General features: G+C 39.0%; 1 protein-coding gene across 1 annotated transcript in view; it reads right to left on the bottom strand.

Moving 5' to 3' along the window:
• Nucleotides 1–19,666, bottom strand: part of ZNF385D (zinc finger protein 385D) — a gene marked incomplete at both ends in the record, with an annotated part of 955,511 nt that extends 935,845 nt beyond the window's left edge. The window contains one exon of the mRNA XM_082624858.1: nucleotides 19,600–19,666. Within this exon, the coding sequence (XP_082480984.1) occupies nucleotides 19,600–19,666 (67 nt within the window). The remainder of the gene's footprint in view (nucleotides 1–19,599) is intronic.
• Nucleotides 19,667–19,978: the final 312 nt, after the last annotated feature.

Genomic DNA, 19,978 nt, shown 5'->3' with positions numbered 1-19,978 from the left:
GAAGCGAAAAAAAATTACTTGACCTCTTCTTTCTGACCCTTATGTGGGGCTTTTATATATATTTTGTATCATTATCTCATATTGTTCACGCAGCCAAATAAAGGGAATCTGTGCATGTTTCCTTCTCTGATCCAGCCACAGACCTTTCCACAGAAGCAGGAAAGAAACCATTCACAGCACCATGGGTATCACAGACTTGCTTTCTCCCTGCAAGGCTGAGAAATCTGTATGTAATAACTTCAAATAGGTAGGAATTTATGATCCTTACTTTTCCTGGCATATATAAAATAAAAACTGAAGGAAAAAAAAGTAAGACAAGAATTACCAGTTTCCTGCTTAAAAATCTACGATGAAAGTTCCTGTCATTCCTCGTCTACAAAGCTTATGAAAATATTCAATTATGTACATGATCAGACTTCACCAAAGTATTGCTAAGTGTTTGTGACAGAGTGTGTGTCCACTGTCGCATTTTCACAGTGACACGTGATCCCACCCTGCTCATGACATGTTGTGACCAAGGTTTGCATTTTCCGAGGCAAGAAGTGTAATTCACAGCCCAGATGGGAACGTTGTCTTAAGATTTTTGGATACCAAACTGAAAGATTCCTTTGGATCTTTCATTTCCCCAGCAGAATTATTGCCTAACAAATTTTTAGAGGAGGGGTTTCATCTTGATTGATGAGGACACAGCCATCATCCAGGTCTATAAAATTTCCTGTCACTAAAGATTTATGTAGCAATGTCTCAGATCTTAAAGATGCAGCATCAAATTGTAATCGAATCTGAGTTATTCATTCACTCCACAGATATTCAGTCAGTAAAAACTGGGGGGCAGATGTGGTTTTCTAAAAACTGCTACCAAATATTTTCTGTTGAAGTCTCCTTTTCCATGAGGTAACAGCCTCCCCTAACAACATTTCAGCCTATTTCTATAATTTGTGAGTTCTTTTCAGTTTTCGAGTCACTCAGATCCATTTTCAGATTTCAGTCTCATATTTGGTTAAAAGCTTTCCTCCTTCCTTCTGAGCTCTGGAGTTCTGTGTGGAGTGACACGAAGCCTCATCTGATGTCACAACTTCCCCCCCCCCCAGAAAGCTTCTTATTCCTCTGGGGATGAGGTAGAAAGGAAGAAGAGGAAGAAAAGGTGTTTCCTGCTGTGTTAGCCCCTGGAGATCTGGCTGTCTTCTCCTGTGATTGTTTGTTCCTTATTTGAAAAATCTCACTAACCGATAGTGAGCTTATAGATTCCTTCCTGTGATTTCCTCTGTGTGGGTAGCATCCAAGCTATTTCCTGGTGTGGAGATCTGGGCTTACCTAAACCCGCAGCCCTGAGCCCTGCCATGGACTCTTGCTGCTGGGGTCTCCTCACCCAGTGGATGGTCCTCTCTTCATGGAGATGCACTCATCTGTGCTGCACCAATGATACAGACACGGTCTGTTCCCTTGACACTCCTGCTGAGTTCCACGGGGTCTCCTGGACCATATCCATGCCCAGCAGCATCAAGTTCTCATCCAGATCAGTGGCTCAGGGACTTACATATAAGATACAATCACTCCTCCCTGATTTATTGTTGTGTAATAGGGAGGAACAAATTTGACTTCATTATGGGTGTTTCTTTTACTTTAACCTTTGTATTCCACTGCTTTTGCTACAAGTTAAGAATGTTGCCTAAGGAATGTACAGTGGAGAAAGGACAGCCTCTTCAATAAGTGGTGCTGGGAAAACTGGACAGAGACATGTAAAAGTATGAGATTAGATCACTCCCCAACACCATACACAAAAATAAGCTCAAAATGGATTAAAGACCTAAATGTAAGGCCAGAAACTATCAAACTCTTAGAGGAAAACATAGGCAGAACACTCTATGACATAAATCACAACAAGACCCTTTTGGACCCACCTCCTAGAGAAATGGAAATAAAGACAAAAATAAACAAATGGGACCTAATGAAACTTCAAAGCTTTTGCACAGCAAAGGAAACCATAAACAAGACCAAAAGACAGCCCTCAGAATGGGAGAAAATATTTGCAAATGAAGCAACTGACAAAGGATTAATCCCCAAAATTTATAAGCACCTCATGCAGCTCAATAGCAAAAAAAACAAACAACCCAATCCAAAAATGGGCAGAAGACCTAAATAGACATTTCTCCAAAGAAGATATACAGACTGCCAACAAACACATGAAAGAATGCTCAACATCATTAATCATTAGAGAAATGCAAATCAAAACTACAATGAGATATCATCTCACACCAGTCAGAATAGCCATTATCAAAAAATCTAGAAACAATAAATGCTGGAGAGGGTGTGGAGAAAAGGGAACACTCTTGCAGTGCTGGTGGGAATGTGAATTGGTACAGCCACTATGGAGAACAGTATGGAGGTTCCTTAAAAAACTAAAAATATTACTGCCATATGACCCAGCAATCCCACTACTAGGCACATACCTTGAGAAAACCATAATTCAGTAAGAGACATGTACCAAAATATTCATTGCAGCTCTATTCACGATAGCCCAGAGATGGAAACAACCTAAGTGTCCATCATTGGATGAATGGATAAAGAAGATGTGGCACATACATACAATGGAATATTACTCAGTCATAAAAAGAAACGAAATTGAGTTATTTGTAATGAGGTGGATAGACTTAGAGTCTGTCATACAGAGTGAAGTAAGTCAGAAAGAGAAAGACAAATACTGTATGCTGACACATATATATGGAATTTAAGAAAAAAATGTCATGAAGAACCTAGGTAAAACAGGAATAAAGACACAGACCTACTTGAGAATGGACTTGAGGATATGGGGAGGGGGAAGGGTAAGCTGTGACAAAGCGAGAGAGAGGCATGGACATATATACACTACCAAATGTAAGGTAGATAGATAGTAGGAAGCTGCCGCATAGCACAGGGAGATCAGCTCGGTGCTTTGTGACCGCCTGGAGGGGTGGGATAGGCAGGGTGGGAGGGAGGGAGACGCAAGAGGGAAGGGATATGGGAACATATGTATATGTATAACTGATTCACTTTGTTATAAAGCAGAAACTAATAAAATAAATTTTAAGAAAAAGGAATGTTGCCTAGAGCCTGAAATATACAGGAGAAGCCATTCTCAAGGCTCTCACCTTTAAAGGTATAACACTTTCCATTCAAATAGAGATAAAAAGTTGCAAAACAGAGAGTAACACTTGTCTTGTTGGAGGTTCATAGGAACAATGTCATGGACCTATGAGGACAGCTACAAGAACAAAAGATTCCTGACTAAGAAGTTTGTGACAACCAACCATACTGCCTCCACTTTTAGTACAAGAAGCCTGAATTCTAATCTGGGGAAGATGGTTCCCGGATGTGACGCCAGTCCACCATGTTCTAGGTGGTCTGCTGGCTTTTCCAAATAAAGTCTCTACTCCCTGCTCCAACACCTCATCTCTCATTTTATTAGCCTGTTGTGCAGTGAGTAGTAGCAGCTTGGACTCGGTAACAGTGCACTCTCTGTACTATTTGGTAGCCCTCCAAGTGCATGAAATATACCCAACTGGAACTTAGGACATCCTGATACAGTTGCCTACTACCTGGTAGATCCTGGTGTTACAATAAACATCAGAACATGGCAACACATCCTAACATCATCCTAACATCATCTATCATCAGGCGGTAGCACCTGGGCCCGTCCTTGTCACTGTAACCCACAAACCACTGCAAGATTTTAGCTCCCGGCTCAGGATCACTCTCTCCAAAACCACTCCAGTAAAAATTATTCTTCATGGCGATTTCATGCACATAGATGGCCCTTCTAAAGCCTTGTTTTCTCACTCCTTTACCCTGGAGGGATCTTACCCTCCCATCCTACCTCAGCCACACATTCTCACATTTATACCCTAATCTTAATTGTACAAATAACTGAACCCCCTCCAAGATCTGAGACATCCCACTCTCTGGCCACCACCGCCTACCTTTTCTGCTCAGATGTTTTACTACCAGGACTGAAACAATTTTTATCCCCACCTACACTTCAGTGTTCCTCTTCCTTCTGCTCTGCTTGTCCATCTTACCAAATATAATTTCCATGAACTAATCTACGGATCCGTTCCATGATTCTAATCACAAACACACATGAACTTTCCACTCTCTTGCCTTTTTCTGGCTTTTTCTTCCTTCTTAATTGGCCAAACCATAACCCTGTTTAAGTCTAATGCTCCACCTGCTTCTCACTATCCCCCCCTGCTGAATATGAATGGACAAACACATGGTTATGCTCATTATAGCGCTTTTATAGTGCCTGGGTTTGAAAGCCAGATTCTCTCGCTGCACACTCAGATCACCTGGCTGAGTCATCTTAGGCAACCTATTTAAATTCTCTGGGCCTCAGTTTCTTCCTCTGTAAGATGGAGAAAGTATTAGTACATATCTCAAGTATGTACAATAACGATTAAAAGAGTTAATACGTGTAAAGCAGTGCCTGGCACTAAGTCTCAATAAATGTTGCCTGTTTTGTTGCTATTATTAAAAATACCTTTCTGTCCTTTAAAAACACAAATTTGACCCGAGAGAGGCAAATCACTTTTAAAAATTTAATTAATTCTGAAATATGACAGAGATGTTGATATGAAGGAAATGAGCACTCTTTAATATATTATTAAAATGTTAAATAATGATTTAGATACCATGGTTTTGATAATATGACAATATCCATCAGACATGTTTTAGTCAAAATAAAGCCTCCTTTATTGTTTTTATTATAAATATCATTTAAAAATTATAGATGAGAACAGAAAACATAAGGAAAACCTATTACAAATGATTCTCTAATAGAAATAATCACCATTAACATCTTGGAATGTAATAGTCTTCTATACCTAAGCAGTCCTATGCTGTATTGTGGTTACTTAAACTAACAAAATTAAAAATTCAGTTTCTGGGCCTCCCTGGTGGCGCAGTGGTTGAGAGTCCGCCTGCCGATGCAGGGGATACGGGTTCGTGCCCCGGTCTGGGAGGATCCCATATGCCGCGGAGCGGCTGGGCCCGTGAGCCATGGCCGCTGAGCCTGCGCGTCCGGAGCCTATGCTCCGCAACGGGAGAGGCCGCAACAGTGAGAGGCCCGCGTACAGCAAAAAAAAAAAAAAAAAAAAAAAAAAATCAGTTTCTTGGTCACACTAAGAACATTTCAAATGTTCAATAGCCACATGTGATTAGTGACTACCATATTGGACAAAAGAAATATAGAACATTACCCTCATTCCAGAAAGTCCTACTGAATAGCACTGTCTATACCCTTTTTATTATACACATACAATTATAAAATTAAATAGATATTGTAGTCTACATGTATTTGTGATTCCTTTTATTTCCTCACAATACAGTAAGTGTAATTCAATGTCAATAGATACATTTTGGCTACCTCATGTATCCCATCGTGTTGTATTCTGAGGCCTTCTATATGGTCTTCAATTGTCTTGCAAAAAATGTTGCATCTATGGATTTATCATGAAGTTTGTATAGGCGCTGTAATATTTTCATTAAATAAATGAATTTTAGAAGAAATTCCCAGATGTTCGTTATCTCTAATGACATACATTTTTTCTTTTTTTTTTAAATTGAAGTATAGTTCTAATGACACACATTTTTTAAACTTTGGATATATGTTGTCAAGTCTTGCAAACACGCAGATCTATTTTACATCATACACATCATTTCTAACATAGTTTCTTGTTATATATTCCAGTAAAATGACAGTAAGATCTAGGAAAATGATGATATAGGGTATAAGAAATAGAAAATAGAGTGTACAAAAAAAGAAATAAAATCTCAGAGTGGCAGCTGCTTAAGAGGCCTAGCAAGTAACTGAGACCAAGGAGTCAATGAGTTTCATGAAAACCTAAAGAAGAAATATTAAATGGATTCCAAGAAATTAAGAAAAAGTGGACAATATTAGTAAGGTGATGAAGAAAAAGATTAAAAAATAAAAAAGAAAATTTCAAGGAAAAAATTTCAAAACCCACAAGAATATCAAAGTCAAATATGAAGCAAGCTAAAATGTATTATGACTTTGCATCATTTGCAGAGTATAAGAAAAGAACGTTCATTAAGTCCTAACCCAAGGAAAAAATAAAAAAATTTTAGGATACACTGTATACAACTGTATAGCACAAATTTAACCATAGAGCCTGTTGAAAAAGAAAAATATATTTCCAAATCACAAAGTACAGAAGGTACGACACATGAAAAACTACAGTACAACAAAGAGACATATAACTCAGTAAATGCTTTGTGTTATCCTTTCAGTAGTATTTATCTTTTCTGTATGTAGGCTGAAAATACTTCTGATTTCTTTCCCAAAAACAAGCATGTAAAAAATACAGTGGAAAAATAAAAACTTTTATTTTGTGGATGTATAATATATGCATCTGTGTAAGCACACATGCATGTTCTAAGCAGTTTGAGATTTAATTACTTTGCATTCCAAGGACTATCTGGAGGTGGAAATCAAGAGACCAAAACCATGAAAATGCTATGTAACCAGAGCATCTGTGTTATACATCACAGATGTCCTGTTTTCCTTGATTATTGAGCCATTGTAAGATGGTCCACACATGAAACTGCAACTGTACAGGAGGTATAGTTTGATGAATACGGCATGTAAAATTTTATATACATTGCTGCTTTGAGTGTTATCTTTGTGTGATTTTTTCTATAGGATCACCTTTATTTCTTAAAGAAAGAGTTTTATATGGGGTACTTGGAGGTGGGGCAGCAGATAGGGAAGGCAGAGGAAGTGAAGAAAAAAGAAGCCAAACACAATGGTGTCCTTTCCTTGTGGCCATAGAAACTACTGTCTTAATGAGAATCCAGCAGGCCCTCTATGCTACAATTCTCTTTCCCAGCAGATCATAAAGCTAAGAGTCCAGGAAAATGTAAAGATATGGTTGCAAGTATCGAAATAAGACTAGATAGATAAACACAGATAGATAGGAAAAAGAAAGATGGATGGATGGATGGATGGAAGGAAGGAAGGATAGGGAATGTTATGGCTTAACTCTTTAATATACAGGGTCAGAGGAATATATGACATCTATGAGCACAAATCAAAGATAAGGTCATTACAATGGGATATTATTTCTGGGTCTAGCCAATTCAAAGTTATCCTCGATTATATATAATTATACATATTACAAAATAAGTCTTTCATAAAATATTTAAAAGAGAGGAGAGCATGATATTAAATATCAAGAACACGAGGCAAGAGTGGTAACAAAATAAGAGGCTACCATTAAGTGAGCAAAACATTTACTAGCCAAAAAATGTCCTCTCTTCAGTATGGACAGGAAGTGAGACAGCAAGTTATAATAGGACCTATATTATTGTGAAGATATTAATTACATGAAAAGTGCAGGAATAAGCGTTAGCACATAAAAAGAAAATTCCATCATTGAGACTATCAAGAAGTTCACACACATAATTACATAGTACTTTTCCAGTCTTAACACAATGAAGCTTTCAGATACGAAGAAAAATAGACCAAAGCATATCATTATCCCCACATTACTAAGTGAACTTGAAATGTTTTTAAGTTTCAAGAAGTTTAAAAAGGAGAAAATACAAACTTCAGAGTATCCATGAATCACAATAACAAGTATGTTAGGAAATATATATAGTTGGTTGTGAATTGATTTTCTCACAGACCTTCTGTTACCTTTCAGTTAGATGCAAGCCAGCTAAATTCACTTATTCCTTAGCAATTACTTTCATATTTTTAAGAACTTCTTTTTAATATGGTGAATTTTAAGGTGACTTTGGAACATCCAGTTTGAAAAGTCTAGTAGGAAGCTTTGGAAGTGCAGATAACAATGCCTGAAAGCACAGAGATATATTCTCATGGTGCTTTACTCACATTACCATAGAGCACTGTATCAGTTAGGATATGCTAGGTTGTGATGCAGTAACAAAATCCTAAAATCTCAGCGACTCGAAGCAAAGACTTACTTCTTGCTTATACAATATGTGTATCTCAGGTCAGCAGGCCTTCCATTCTAATGCATCCTGGCTCAGGGTCACAGCTATTAAAGCCTCTACCATCTGAAACACCACTGGTCTCCATGATAGGGGAAAAAAACCTAACAGACCACACACCAGCTTTTATCGTCTTCTGCTAGAAAGTGACACATCACTTCCATTCACACGGTCTCAGCCACAGCAAATAACATGTCATAACCTAACTTCAGGGGGTGGAGAATTGTAATCCTTCCAGATGATTGGAAAGAAGAGAAGAAGAAATATTAGGAAATAGACCAAATCACTACCACATTGGATATGCCCTATTCTAAATGGTTTCTTTCCTCCTTTCCCAGTTAACTTTAAGTTCCTGGAGATAAAATGTTGAAAGTTATCCATATTTCCAAGATTTATAATTTGTAACCTTATACAGTACTGGGTACTCAATAAGCATTGCTGAATAAAAAACAAGGATAATCAGCAGCATCAAATATTTCAGCATGTTCAAGAAGAAATGATACTGAAAAGAGACCTTTGGATTTGACACAAAGCTCATGTTCAATCATTGTAAAGTGTCTCGGAAGCATGACAAATTAAGGTGAGAAAATGAAGGGAAAGCATGGAGGCTGCCCTTTCCACAGTTTGACCATGATTCCAAGAAGAGATTTAGGACAGCAGCTCAAAGGAAGTTATTCTGCGCAAAAAGCAGAGTTGAGCAGGTCTGCAGGGAGAACAGATGGAAAGAGAGAGTAAAGTTTAATAGAGAGGATGAGTGATGGATGAAGTGCTTAAGAGGCAACTCCTCCTGAAGTGTGACCATAAAGTAAGTGAGCAGGCATTGGGACAGCAATCTTTCTGTGAGAAAAATGTGATCTGATGGTTGTAAATAAAGCTGTGATGGGTAATGAAAGAAGGAACATTTGAAGATGTGTCTGTCTAATGGTCTTTATTTCATCTGAGAAACTGAATCCAGATCACATTCTGAATGTAAGAGCAGGCATTGGACAAAAGACTTGACATACAGGACCAAATTAGAGTGGCCTTTATAGGAGGACCTACTGGGAACTGGGAGAATGGCTGAGCAGTACCGAAAATGGATGTCCAGTTGGAGTGAAATTTTAAATGGCAAAGCAAACACTCATCTCCTCAGTTACTAGAACCATCTATATGATTTAGTGACTCGATGGCATGATCCTCCAAACCAACTGGTTACAATCCAGGCCCAGACCCAGAAAATGAAAGCAGATGACCCCTTTCTATCATTCAGCAGAAAATGTGATGCTTTGACTCCCTGGACAAAAAAAAATCTACAACTATCGTTGGCCATTTTGACTTAATAATTGGGAACAAGATGAAAACGTAATTGTGGAATGACTTCTCAAAGTGGCCATTGTAAATCTACTCTCATTGGGTAGTGCTACAAGGAGGCTGGAACTGATTCAACTCAGTTAAAACATACACAGAAATATTATTATGTGACTTCCGAGAGACTTTTCTGTCTTGTGGAACCCAATACCTCCTTAAAAATGAGCTGGTCTTAGCCTTATAAAGGAAGGAAAAATAAAATAGACAGCTTTTGTGTTTTCCTCACAAATGAAGCTAAATCTTCCTTGAATATTTGCAGGTGTTCTGCTACCTTGGGTATATTGATGGAATTTAGTATTGGTCTCAGCAATGGTGAGATATGAAAAAGAAATGTAATGATACTAACTACAGGACCTTTCTTAAGGTTCCCATGATTCTTAATGTATGACAATAACAAAGCAACCATTGCAAGTCACTGTAAGTCAAGGTTGGTATCTGCTGTTAAAATGTACAGAAATAGTTAAATTCTGAGAGAACAGTGTTGGTATTGAAAGGGTCAAGTCCAAAAGAAGTGGAGCTGCATTTAGGAGCAAAATGCTCAACACGATTTGAGATGACAGTGGGAATTCCAGTAGAAATGACAGGAGATGATGCCCTAGAGAGACAGTAAATCTCTCCCTAGTACAGAACTTAGTTATGAATCATACATAAGCAAACCAATGTGTATATCATTTATGGTGCTTGGCCATATGACTTATTTGTTTTCATGGAAAAGAGGATTAGCTACATGTATTAAAGGCAGCATAATGTTGAAGAAAAAGGTATTTTTAACGTAGGTTTCAGTTCTCACAATTGTTTATGGGACCACTTTTTTTTACTTGAATGGAAGGCAAAAGAAGAGGTCAAACAGCATGACAAAACTGAGGTTGGGACTACCGTGATTATTAAACTCACAACACTTGATCACTTTTAACAATATCCTCTTTGGGGACATTCCCAATGTCATCTTGGAAAGTACTGACAGTCAAACACTTACAACTTGTTACATTTTCTGAAAACTTTCAGGAACTAATAGAGCAAGAGTCAAATAAACCTTTGCTAGTCAAATAAACCTTTAAGAGCATGATTACCTTCTTTAAAATGTGTACCTGGTTATTTTATTCTTTTATACCAAACTCCTTTTACGGTTTTCCAAAAAAGTATGCCAAGCCATCCTCAAACTAACCTTTCAATCTTTAGCTTGTAGATACACATGACACACACACACACACACACACACACACACAGTTGTATTCTTGGAATCAGTTCCACAATTCTGGTTTCAGACACAAGAGCTATTACATAGTGCTTGGCAGTCTCCTAAAGGTCATACTTCACTACATTCTCTATACACATTATGGCAATCAACCAAATTTCTATAACTTATTACCATCATCATTTATTAGACTCTACTACTGACCCCTCAGTGAGAGCCAGCTTCCAAGACTCATTGCTATTTATTTTAATGACAAAGCAATGGCATGAAATCTCAAAAATTCTTTCAAAGTGTAGCAGATACCAAGGCCATCATATTCCCTGTTTCCTGTAGGGGGTATGAGAGGCCCATTGCGTTGGCATACATTGTCTGGCTGTGTGTCCCTCTGTTTATTTCGTGTTTTCACTGTTAGAAACAAAGAACACTTCAACTTTAATGTTTGACTCTTCTTGAGTGGGAATTCATGAAATAGAAATGAATAACTGTGCATTCCTAAGAGACTCTGATAATCAGGGTGATCACTCAGTTGGCACATTTCTGTTTCCTTCAGGTCAGAAAAACTGAGAGCCTTCTAATATTATTTGATTATGCTGCCCCTCTAGAGATCACTCACTATTATTACCTTAAACATTTTATTATTCTGAAACACATGATGTCGATTATTAAAATAGTCCATTTGATGTATAAGGATGAAAAACCCTTTGCTGCTCCAAACAAAACTAGTTGATTTTGCATCATGAACACATTTGGGAAAGTAGTTAAGTTGCCAGGTTTCAAGTTATCACAGGGGTGGAGTAACAACAAATTCATTGAATAACACAGAATTTCCAAACTCAGCTTAATGGATAAGATGATTCATTGTTCTTATGTGGTAAGACGAAAAGGAAAGCCAGTGGCTGAGAAAGCACAAAAATGCAGAAACGAAACTTTCAGACTTGGGCACGGCAAGCAATTCGTTGTAATCAGAACGTAATAGGGAGCATTAATTTATAGAAAGATGCCTTTTGGAGTACCAAATTAGCCTAATCAATTTAGAAACTTATTAATGGGCATGACAATTTTCCTTAAGGACCACATCAAGGTATAGAAAATCACTGTAAAAGTCGCTTTAGCATTTGCATAAAATTAGTTTATCTTCATAATGAATCTGAGTATGGTTATAAAGCCTATCCTGGAGTACACTTCGGAGCAATTTTCAAATTAAAGTTTCATTAGGGTTCCCTTAATACTATCGTTTATTGATTGTTCTCATCTCCACTTCATTCATGTACTATCACTGTCCTCCAGTAAATCATTCCAATGTCTGATAGACTTAACAGAAGCTATTTCCCTGTGTATGTGGCAAAAAAAAAAAAAAAAAGGAAGCTTTTCAGGGTAGTACAGGGAAGCTAAGGCTTTGAATCAGACATGCTTAGCTCACAGCTCAGCTTTATCACCTGAGAGTTATTTGACCTTGCAAAATCACATAACCTTTCTTTTGTTTCCTTACCTTTAAAAAATTGTAAATAAGGTTAATGGTAACACCTACTCACCTAATTATGGGAAGAAACCATTGAGAAATTTCACATGTCATTTTTGTATTCTGTGAAACACTATTTCCATATAAGATTTTAATATGTGTATTAGTAGAAAAAGATGAAAAAACTTTTGTTCTAAATGGACATAGAAAATGTGAACCCCACCATTTGTAATAGCAACCTTTTCTATCCTGAATATTATTTAGTTTTTATCAAATTTTCTTATGCATGCTAAAATATCCTAATTAGGAAAAACGTTTACTCTTGTTAAAGTAGGCAATCTTTTAAGAAAGGAATTATTTCTTCTAACTTCTTCAGAATTCTGAATAGTTTCTCTTCAACTTTGAAAATTTAAGAAGACATGTTCTAATTTATGATCTTAAAAGAGAAAACTGTTTTTTTCCCCAGAATCATCTCTTCAGATTAATTTGTTCAGATTTTTTATTTATAGAGAGCCAAAGAAGGATACATTGGCATCAGACATAATTTATGATTAATAAATAATTAAGAATCATGCCACTAATTAAAAAGGAATTTTTATAAATGCAAAGTGCTCGCCAAAGTTCATGGAAACTGAAAAATGGTCTTTTGAAAGCAATTTCCTCTTCTTTATGATATGCTAAAAAACTTTACTCAACCTACTAAAAACCATCAATTAACCAGTAACAGAGCTGTGTCTCCTTTATTCAGGAGAGAGAAAATGACAAAGCATATCAAAATCTGAGAAATTATTATGTTGTATTTAAGGCAATTTTCAGAGTATCTTTAGGCTATTTACCTCAATTTTTTACAAATTCTATGTCTATCACACAGTAGAATGTAATTGTTTATTCATTCAACAAATGTTTTGGGACACCTCTTTTGTTCAAGGCACTGACAAGCACTGCAGGCGGTAGAAAGATCAATAAAACATAGCCCCCCCCATAATGGGATTATTATCTATGGGATTATATCTATTATTATCAACAACAAAAAAGCAAACAGCTCAATTTAAAAACAGGCAAAGGACTTGAACTGACATTTCTCCAAAGAAGATACACAAACGGTCAATAAGCACATGAAAAGATTTTCAACACACTAACCTGCTTTTCCTGCTGGTGTTGGTATCAATAATATCCCCAGCACCAGCATTCTATAAGCACATATCCATAATATCCTCAGCACCAGCATTCTATAAGCACATAGCCATAATATCCCCAGCACCAGCATTCTATAATCACTCATCAAATAGTTATTGGCTACATTATGGTAAAGTGGAACGAACAGAAAATAATTAATTGCCCTGAAGTTTATGATCCAAATCTGGTCAAAATTTGAACATAAATTCAGACAATATACTTTTAAAAATAGATGAAATTTCTCGTCCTTTCTGCACTTTCCACAATTTAGTTATGTCGGTTCTGCTATCTTATACATTTATACCATATAAAAATAGGAGGAGGAGGATTGTGGTAGGCAAAATAGTGTGCACTCCCCCCAAATACATCAGATCCTAATCCCTGGAACTGATAAATGTCACCTTATTGGGGAAAAGGGTCTTTGCAGATGTGATTAAAATAAGGATTTTAAAATGGGAGATTATCCTGATCTATCAGCAATAAAATATCAGGCTCTAAATGCAATCCCAGATGTCCTTTGAGGAAAGCAGAGGTAGTTTAGACTCACAGAGAAGAAGGCAAAGGGAAGACAGAGGCAGAGAGGGGAGTGATAAGACCACCAACCAAAGAATGCCAATAGCCGCTGGAAGCTGCAGGTGGCAAGGTACAGATTCTCTCCTCAAGCATCCTGACAGAGCACAGCCTTGCCAACACCTTGATCTCAGTCCTGTGATACAGATTCCTGGCTTTTGACCTCCAGAACTGTGAGAATACATTTCTACTGTCCTAAGCCACCAAGTTTGTGGTAATTTGGTTCAGTAGCCACAGGAAGCTAATACATGATGATAATTAAAAATAGTTAACATCTACGGCATATTCACTTTGTACTAGACACTAGTACACTAGACACTTTATATGTGCTTCAAATATACAAAGTACCATATATATTTTATTAAGTCTTCAATCAACCTATGCAATAGATTGTTTATTATCACCATTTTATAGATGAGGACACCAGGGCAAAGAGATGAACAGTAAGTTCACGAACTTCTCACAGCTTTTAAGAAACAGAGCAAGGAGAGAAACCCAGGAATTCTAGTTCTTGAGTTCACACTCTTAAGTGTTACACCATGTTAACTGACTATTTTACCTCTACTACTTTAATGTCATGTTTTACTATGAATGTAAAATATGTAAACCCCTGAGAACTCAACCCAGCACTTGAAACGTTTATTCTTAAATTCTAGGTAATCTGGATAGATTTGGTACATGGACACTAACTCTCAGAAGTTGTTCTCAACAAAATGCAGTTTTAAAAATATCGATTTTTTTAAAGATGCCCTTTGGAGTTTCCTGTGTATTCTTCTGTTTTTGTTTGTTTTATAACATGGCTTGACTCCCGGAGAGGGAGACTTATTTTCTTTTATTTATTTATTAATTTGGCTGCAGGCTCTTAGTTGCAGCATGCGGGATCCAGTTCCCTAACCAGGTATCAAACCCGGGCCCCCTGCATTGGGAGCTCAGAGTCTTAACCCCTTGACCACCAGGGAAGTCCCATTCATCTGTTTAAGTAAAAGTAAAGATAGTATAGAAACATTCATTCACTTTCCTTTCATTTCATGAAGGTAGATGAGAGATAGTTAAAGGAAAAAGAAATCTCTAATAAATTTTAATAATACATTATAAAGACAGCAATGAATAACTCCTTGGATATAAAAACAGAACACAGGACAAGATCACAAAAAAACTAAATCAAAAACATCTGACCCCATGTTATGAGAAATCCTTAGGAAAATCCTCACTTGGACTTCCCTGACGTTGCACCATAGTAATATTTTTTTCCCTCTCTTGGAGACACATAGATCTAAACTCAAGATAGTCCAAGATTGGTACTGTTTTTCGAAAGATGGGCTACAGAACTACACAGAAGGTAAATAAGAACCCTCCTTCACTGCAAACCTCTCACTTAAAGGACCTGTTTAGAAGTGCTACACACTTGCTTGTTTGGATGACACTATAGACAAAGTAATCCAAGCCTTTAATTGGTCTAGAAGTCCCTGTCCCATTCTAGAACTGTGTTCTGGTGTCCTCTCCAAGTGCATCAGTACATTAGGAGTAAGATACTCTTTAAAACTCATACTCAGTCTAGACAAAATGCTAAAAGTGGTCTAGAATTATCTAGATAGGATTAAAGTCACATTTTAAATGGAATAAAGACTTGGTGAAGGAGTTTGATTCATCTCTGCCCCTCAATATCCTTACATTTCTTTCTCATTGCAGTTTTTTTTATTTTTTTAAGTTAAGGCTGGGTTATTCCAGAAAGGGGAGTGATTGCTAATTTTAATAGGCCCTAGAAGGTATAAATTTATACATTTTTAATGTACTGGAATTTTAAAATTGATCTCCAATGTGTTATCCACTGGTCAAAAGATTAATGATACTCCTGAATTTTCGGCCTGCAGTCTATTTGTGCTGATCTAGGTCTCCTAAGAGGCTATTTAAGTGCTTGCTTGATTGTCAACCTACAGGCTTCATTTTATTCAGACTCTCACTTTAGAGCCCTTGTCAAAAAACTAAGTGTCATCTACCTTGAGTTCTCAGCTCTTGAAACATTCAAAATTACAAATCCTTCCCCAATATTAGTTTCTTCAAACTGTGATATCAGTGTGACACAGATGCTTATGGAGTTTAAATCACTTTTCAGAGATGTGATTGTTCAAATCACCAATACCATCAAATAAACTATTAGTCTTACTGTGCAAATACTGAACTTAAAAAATCGTGAAACATGGGAAGACATATGTTCATGTAATTATAAGGTTAACTCATTTATAAGACTCCCACTATCATAAAGTATTTTGCAATTCAAGTTTATAATTAGTTTCAATATTTTACTACTAAGGTTAAATATGTTAGCCTCTGTAACAACCTCATTATTTCAAAAAACAAACAAAACCTCTAGGCAAATTATTACTATTCTATTTTTATACTCCTGCTAAAACCCTTACATATTCAGAAATGTATTGTTTTCAGTCAGCAAAATATGTTTTTTTAAGACTTCAACTATATCGAAAGACACAAATGTATATTCCATGCAATGTTAAGTTACTACTAGAAAACACAACTTAACCCTAAAACAAAAGAGAAAACATGGCAATAACCATTAGTTTACTGGTACAGAGAAATACAGTTTTATTTGAAAACAATAAGATACCATGCAAGTACAATACAATGAAACATAGTAAAATCTTCCTCAAAGATTCTCTATTTCCCAAAGCTGCTCCCACTTCTAACATATTAATATAGCACTCCAATAGATTTATACACTTTTATTTGGTAATTCTGTAAGTGCAGGCAAATCAGATCTGTGATTTATCACTATTCCCTGAACAAGCATAATATCAGCTTGTGAAGAAACATGATAAATACATCTTTGTTGCTCTTGCTCTTAGTTTTAAAAACTTCAAAATCTTTAGACAGGCACTGACAAAGCTTATCTGAAGAACTCACAAGCAATGAATTTATAAAGTTGGAGATTACGAGAAAATAATGGAAGATGTGTACTCAGCCACCTGCATACACTTTGCACAGCAATAAGAAACTCAATGTCTTAATTAAATTTCAAATAAAATAAGCCCTAGATTAGATGTGAATCTTTTAGCCAGAGTTGTCATTATAGATGAAACACTATGTTTTGTTGAACTGCAAACATGTTTCATTATTGAACTTTTGTTGTACCTAGTAAATAGCAAATCACAACAGGGGGTGTAATTGTTTTGGAAATACCGCTGAAAACAAAGAGGAATTTTTAAAACAAGCTGCTAGTATTTCAACAGAAATTCAACATCCTGTTAGGACCTAAACATTAATTATAAGCTGGCTGAAATAGGACAGTGTCCAGGTAGACCTCAGGATAACTCTATAGAGTCATTCAAAGGTAGGTTTGATGTTATAAATTACACACTTCTAAGAGCAGGGCTATAATATATTTAGTTCTATTACTGACTTATAATAATGGGCTCAAGGGAGGAACATCAACAAGGTAAACACCAAGACCTCAGCATTTAGTCCTCTCTAGAGCTGGCAGGCTGAATTACATAAATGCCACCCAATTTTCACTTGATTTCAAGTCACGAGTTCCACATTTCTGTTACATTAAAAATACATTTGAAGTAGCTGTGTTTGAATCAATCTGTGTTACTGTCATCAACTTACTACCTTTTCATGGGATTTAGAACTTAGACAGGTTGTCCTTTCACTTTTCAAATGAGTCTCAAAGAGGTCATGTAGTTGTTAATGGAACAAACTTTGGAGTCCAGCAATCTGGGGTTCCAAAACACTGACTCTGGAACTTTTCCAAATTTAACATCTCTGAAGCCTCCCTTTCCTTATCCACAAAGTGGAGATGGTAAAGGTACTGCCTTCTTGGAATTGTTATGTATTTTCAGGGCCCATAAAGCCTTTAATACACTACTTGGTATGCAGTGAACAGGAAACAAATGTCTGGTGTCACTATTACTATTATTATTATTGTTACTATTATTATTATTATCATCATTAAGTGACCCCAGAGGTCCTTCAGCCACTTTATCATATAGCAAAAATAGTCCAAAAGCCCTAACTTTTGTCTCAGGTCACTTTCTCCTAGTCCAGAGAGCTTCCAAACTTCATTTATTTAAATCTAAGACAGGGACTTCCCTGGTGGGGCAGTGGTTAAGAATCTGCCTGCCAATGCAGGGGACAGGGTTTCGAGCCCTGGTCTGGGAAGATCCCACATGTCGCAGAGCAACTAAGCCCGTGAGCCACAACTACTGAGCCTGAGTGCCACAACTACTGAAGCCTGCGTGCCTAGAGCCTGTGCTCTGCACGCAACGAGAAGGCACCACAATGAGAAGCCCACTGGCCACAACTAGAGAAAACCCGAGAGCAACAACAAAGGCCCAACGCAGCCAAAAAAAAAAGAAATTAGAAAAAATAAATAAATAAATCTCAGATAATACATTAACTCAAGATATTTGTCCTTTCCCCCAGTCTATATTTTAGCTCCATGACAAGAGGCCCAAAATTCATTCCTGAGGAACATCTGGAAGGAAACGTGAAGAAACTGCATCAAACCTCAGCCACGCTGTGCTGCATCAATCTACATAATTTGAAATGACCCATATTTGCCTTTCATGCTCAGAGACCAGAGAATAGTGACTGAATTAGCCAGGACAGGGCAAGGGTGGCATGAAAACCCAGAGGGAGAGACACCTTTCAGTCGATTGCAGGGGACATGGTGAATCAGAATTAAGTGGACACGTGAAAACCGCGTTTAACAGACCAACTAGCAAATTGCCTCAAAAGAAATCTCCCCATCACATTTCAGAAAGCACCACAGGAATGTCATATAAAAGCGCCAGCACGAGGGTCCATAGTTATACCTACAGAATGTAGGATAATGTCCTAAGTCGGCTTACGGTTCCAGAAATTGGAGACACTCAAACACCCAGGAACAGCTCACTGCCCCTTACTTTAGCCGCAGCTCAGGCTAAAGCAGACATAAACACGGCCTCCAGAAGCACGTGATGCGGCCAACTCTGAATTATAAGGGGGACAGATGAGGAACTGGGCTTCCCACAAGGGGTGACACCATATTGGGCGCAACTGCTCTCCTCTGACCCCAATCTGCACACACAATAAAACTTCTCCCAAAATGCAAGAAGTCGCAGGGTACACCCACCCTGCGCTCTCACTTCTAACGCGGTCTCAGTTGCCCAGGAGGGCGATCCGACCCAGGGGCGCTGGTTTATCCTCAGCCTCCCAACCCCACCCTAAAAGTCAAAATAATTCATCTGGAGAGAAGCTTCCCATAGCTCAATTGCTTCTCGCGGGGAAAGGAAGAAAATGAAAAGACAATCAGGAAGCCGGCCCGCTGTGCTTTCTTATCCCAACAACTTCGCCAGGTTTCCCGAGGAGGGAGCGCGCCCCGCACGCTACCAACAGGAGACGCGCGACGGGGTGTCCAGCCTCGTGTGGCCCGGCCCTCGACGGCGACGGCCAGAGCCAGGCCGACCCCCTCGCCCCTCCTCTGCCTCCCCGACCCCTTGGTCCTCGGCAGCCTTTGTGTCCGGAGACCCTCAGTCTCCACGCTCTCCACTCCCGCCCCGCAACCTCTCAGCGGGGCGCGGAACAGAGGAGGCAAGAGGCAGGGGAGGGGACGGATAGAACAGGGCACGCGGATGGGGGGAGGAGTGGGGAGCGTGGGGGCGGGAGGTCCGGGGGCTGGAGGCCCGGGGGTCTGGAGGTCCCGGGGACGGACCGTGCCAATGCCCGTTCCGCGCGCCTCGCATCCCGCAGGGGCTCACCGCCGCCCACCCCCCCAGCGCCGTGGCCAGCACCCCACGCCAACTCCACCACCCGAGCCGAGCCACCTCTTTTGCGCTCAACTTACCGCGGCCGGGATGAGATTTCGGAGAGCCCAGCAGCTTTTCTCTCCTTCCTCCCGCCGAGCCCTTCATCTTCCTGCCGGCGGCCGCCCGGCGCCCTGGCCCTGGCATCGGAAGGAGCGGCCGCCGGGGCTGGCGGTGCCCGGGGCGCACAGCTGCCCGCCCGTAGCTCCGGCGGCGGCGGCGGAGGACGGTCCCTGAACGCCGGGCGTGAGGCACCCGGGGGCGCGGTACCCGGGCGCGGGCTGAAGGTAGCCGTCAGCGCGCCTCTCTCTAACGCCGGCGCGCCTCTGGCACTCCGCACGCGGCCCGCGCCCGCGCCCGCCTCAGGTGCACCGGATCGGGAGAGGTGCGAGCCGGAGCCGAGGGCGGGGCCGGCCGGGG

This window comes from Mesoplodon mirus (genome assembly GCF_964341445.2).
Source record: "Mesoplodon mirus genome assembly, chromosome: 6".
Lineage (NCBI taxonomy): Eukaryota > Metazoa > Chordata > Mammalia > Artiodactyla > Ziphiidae > Mesoplodon > Mesoplodon mirus.
Note: the sequence above shows the minus strand (reverse complement) of the source record. Positions and strands in the feature narration are given on the sequence as shown.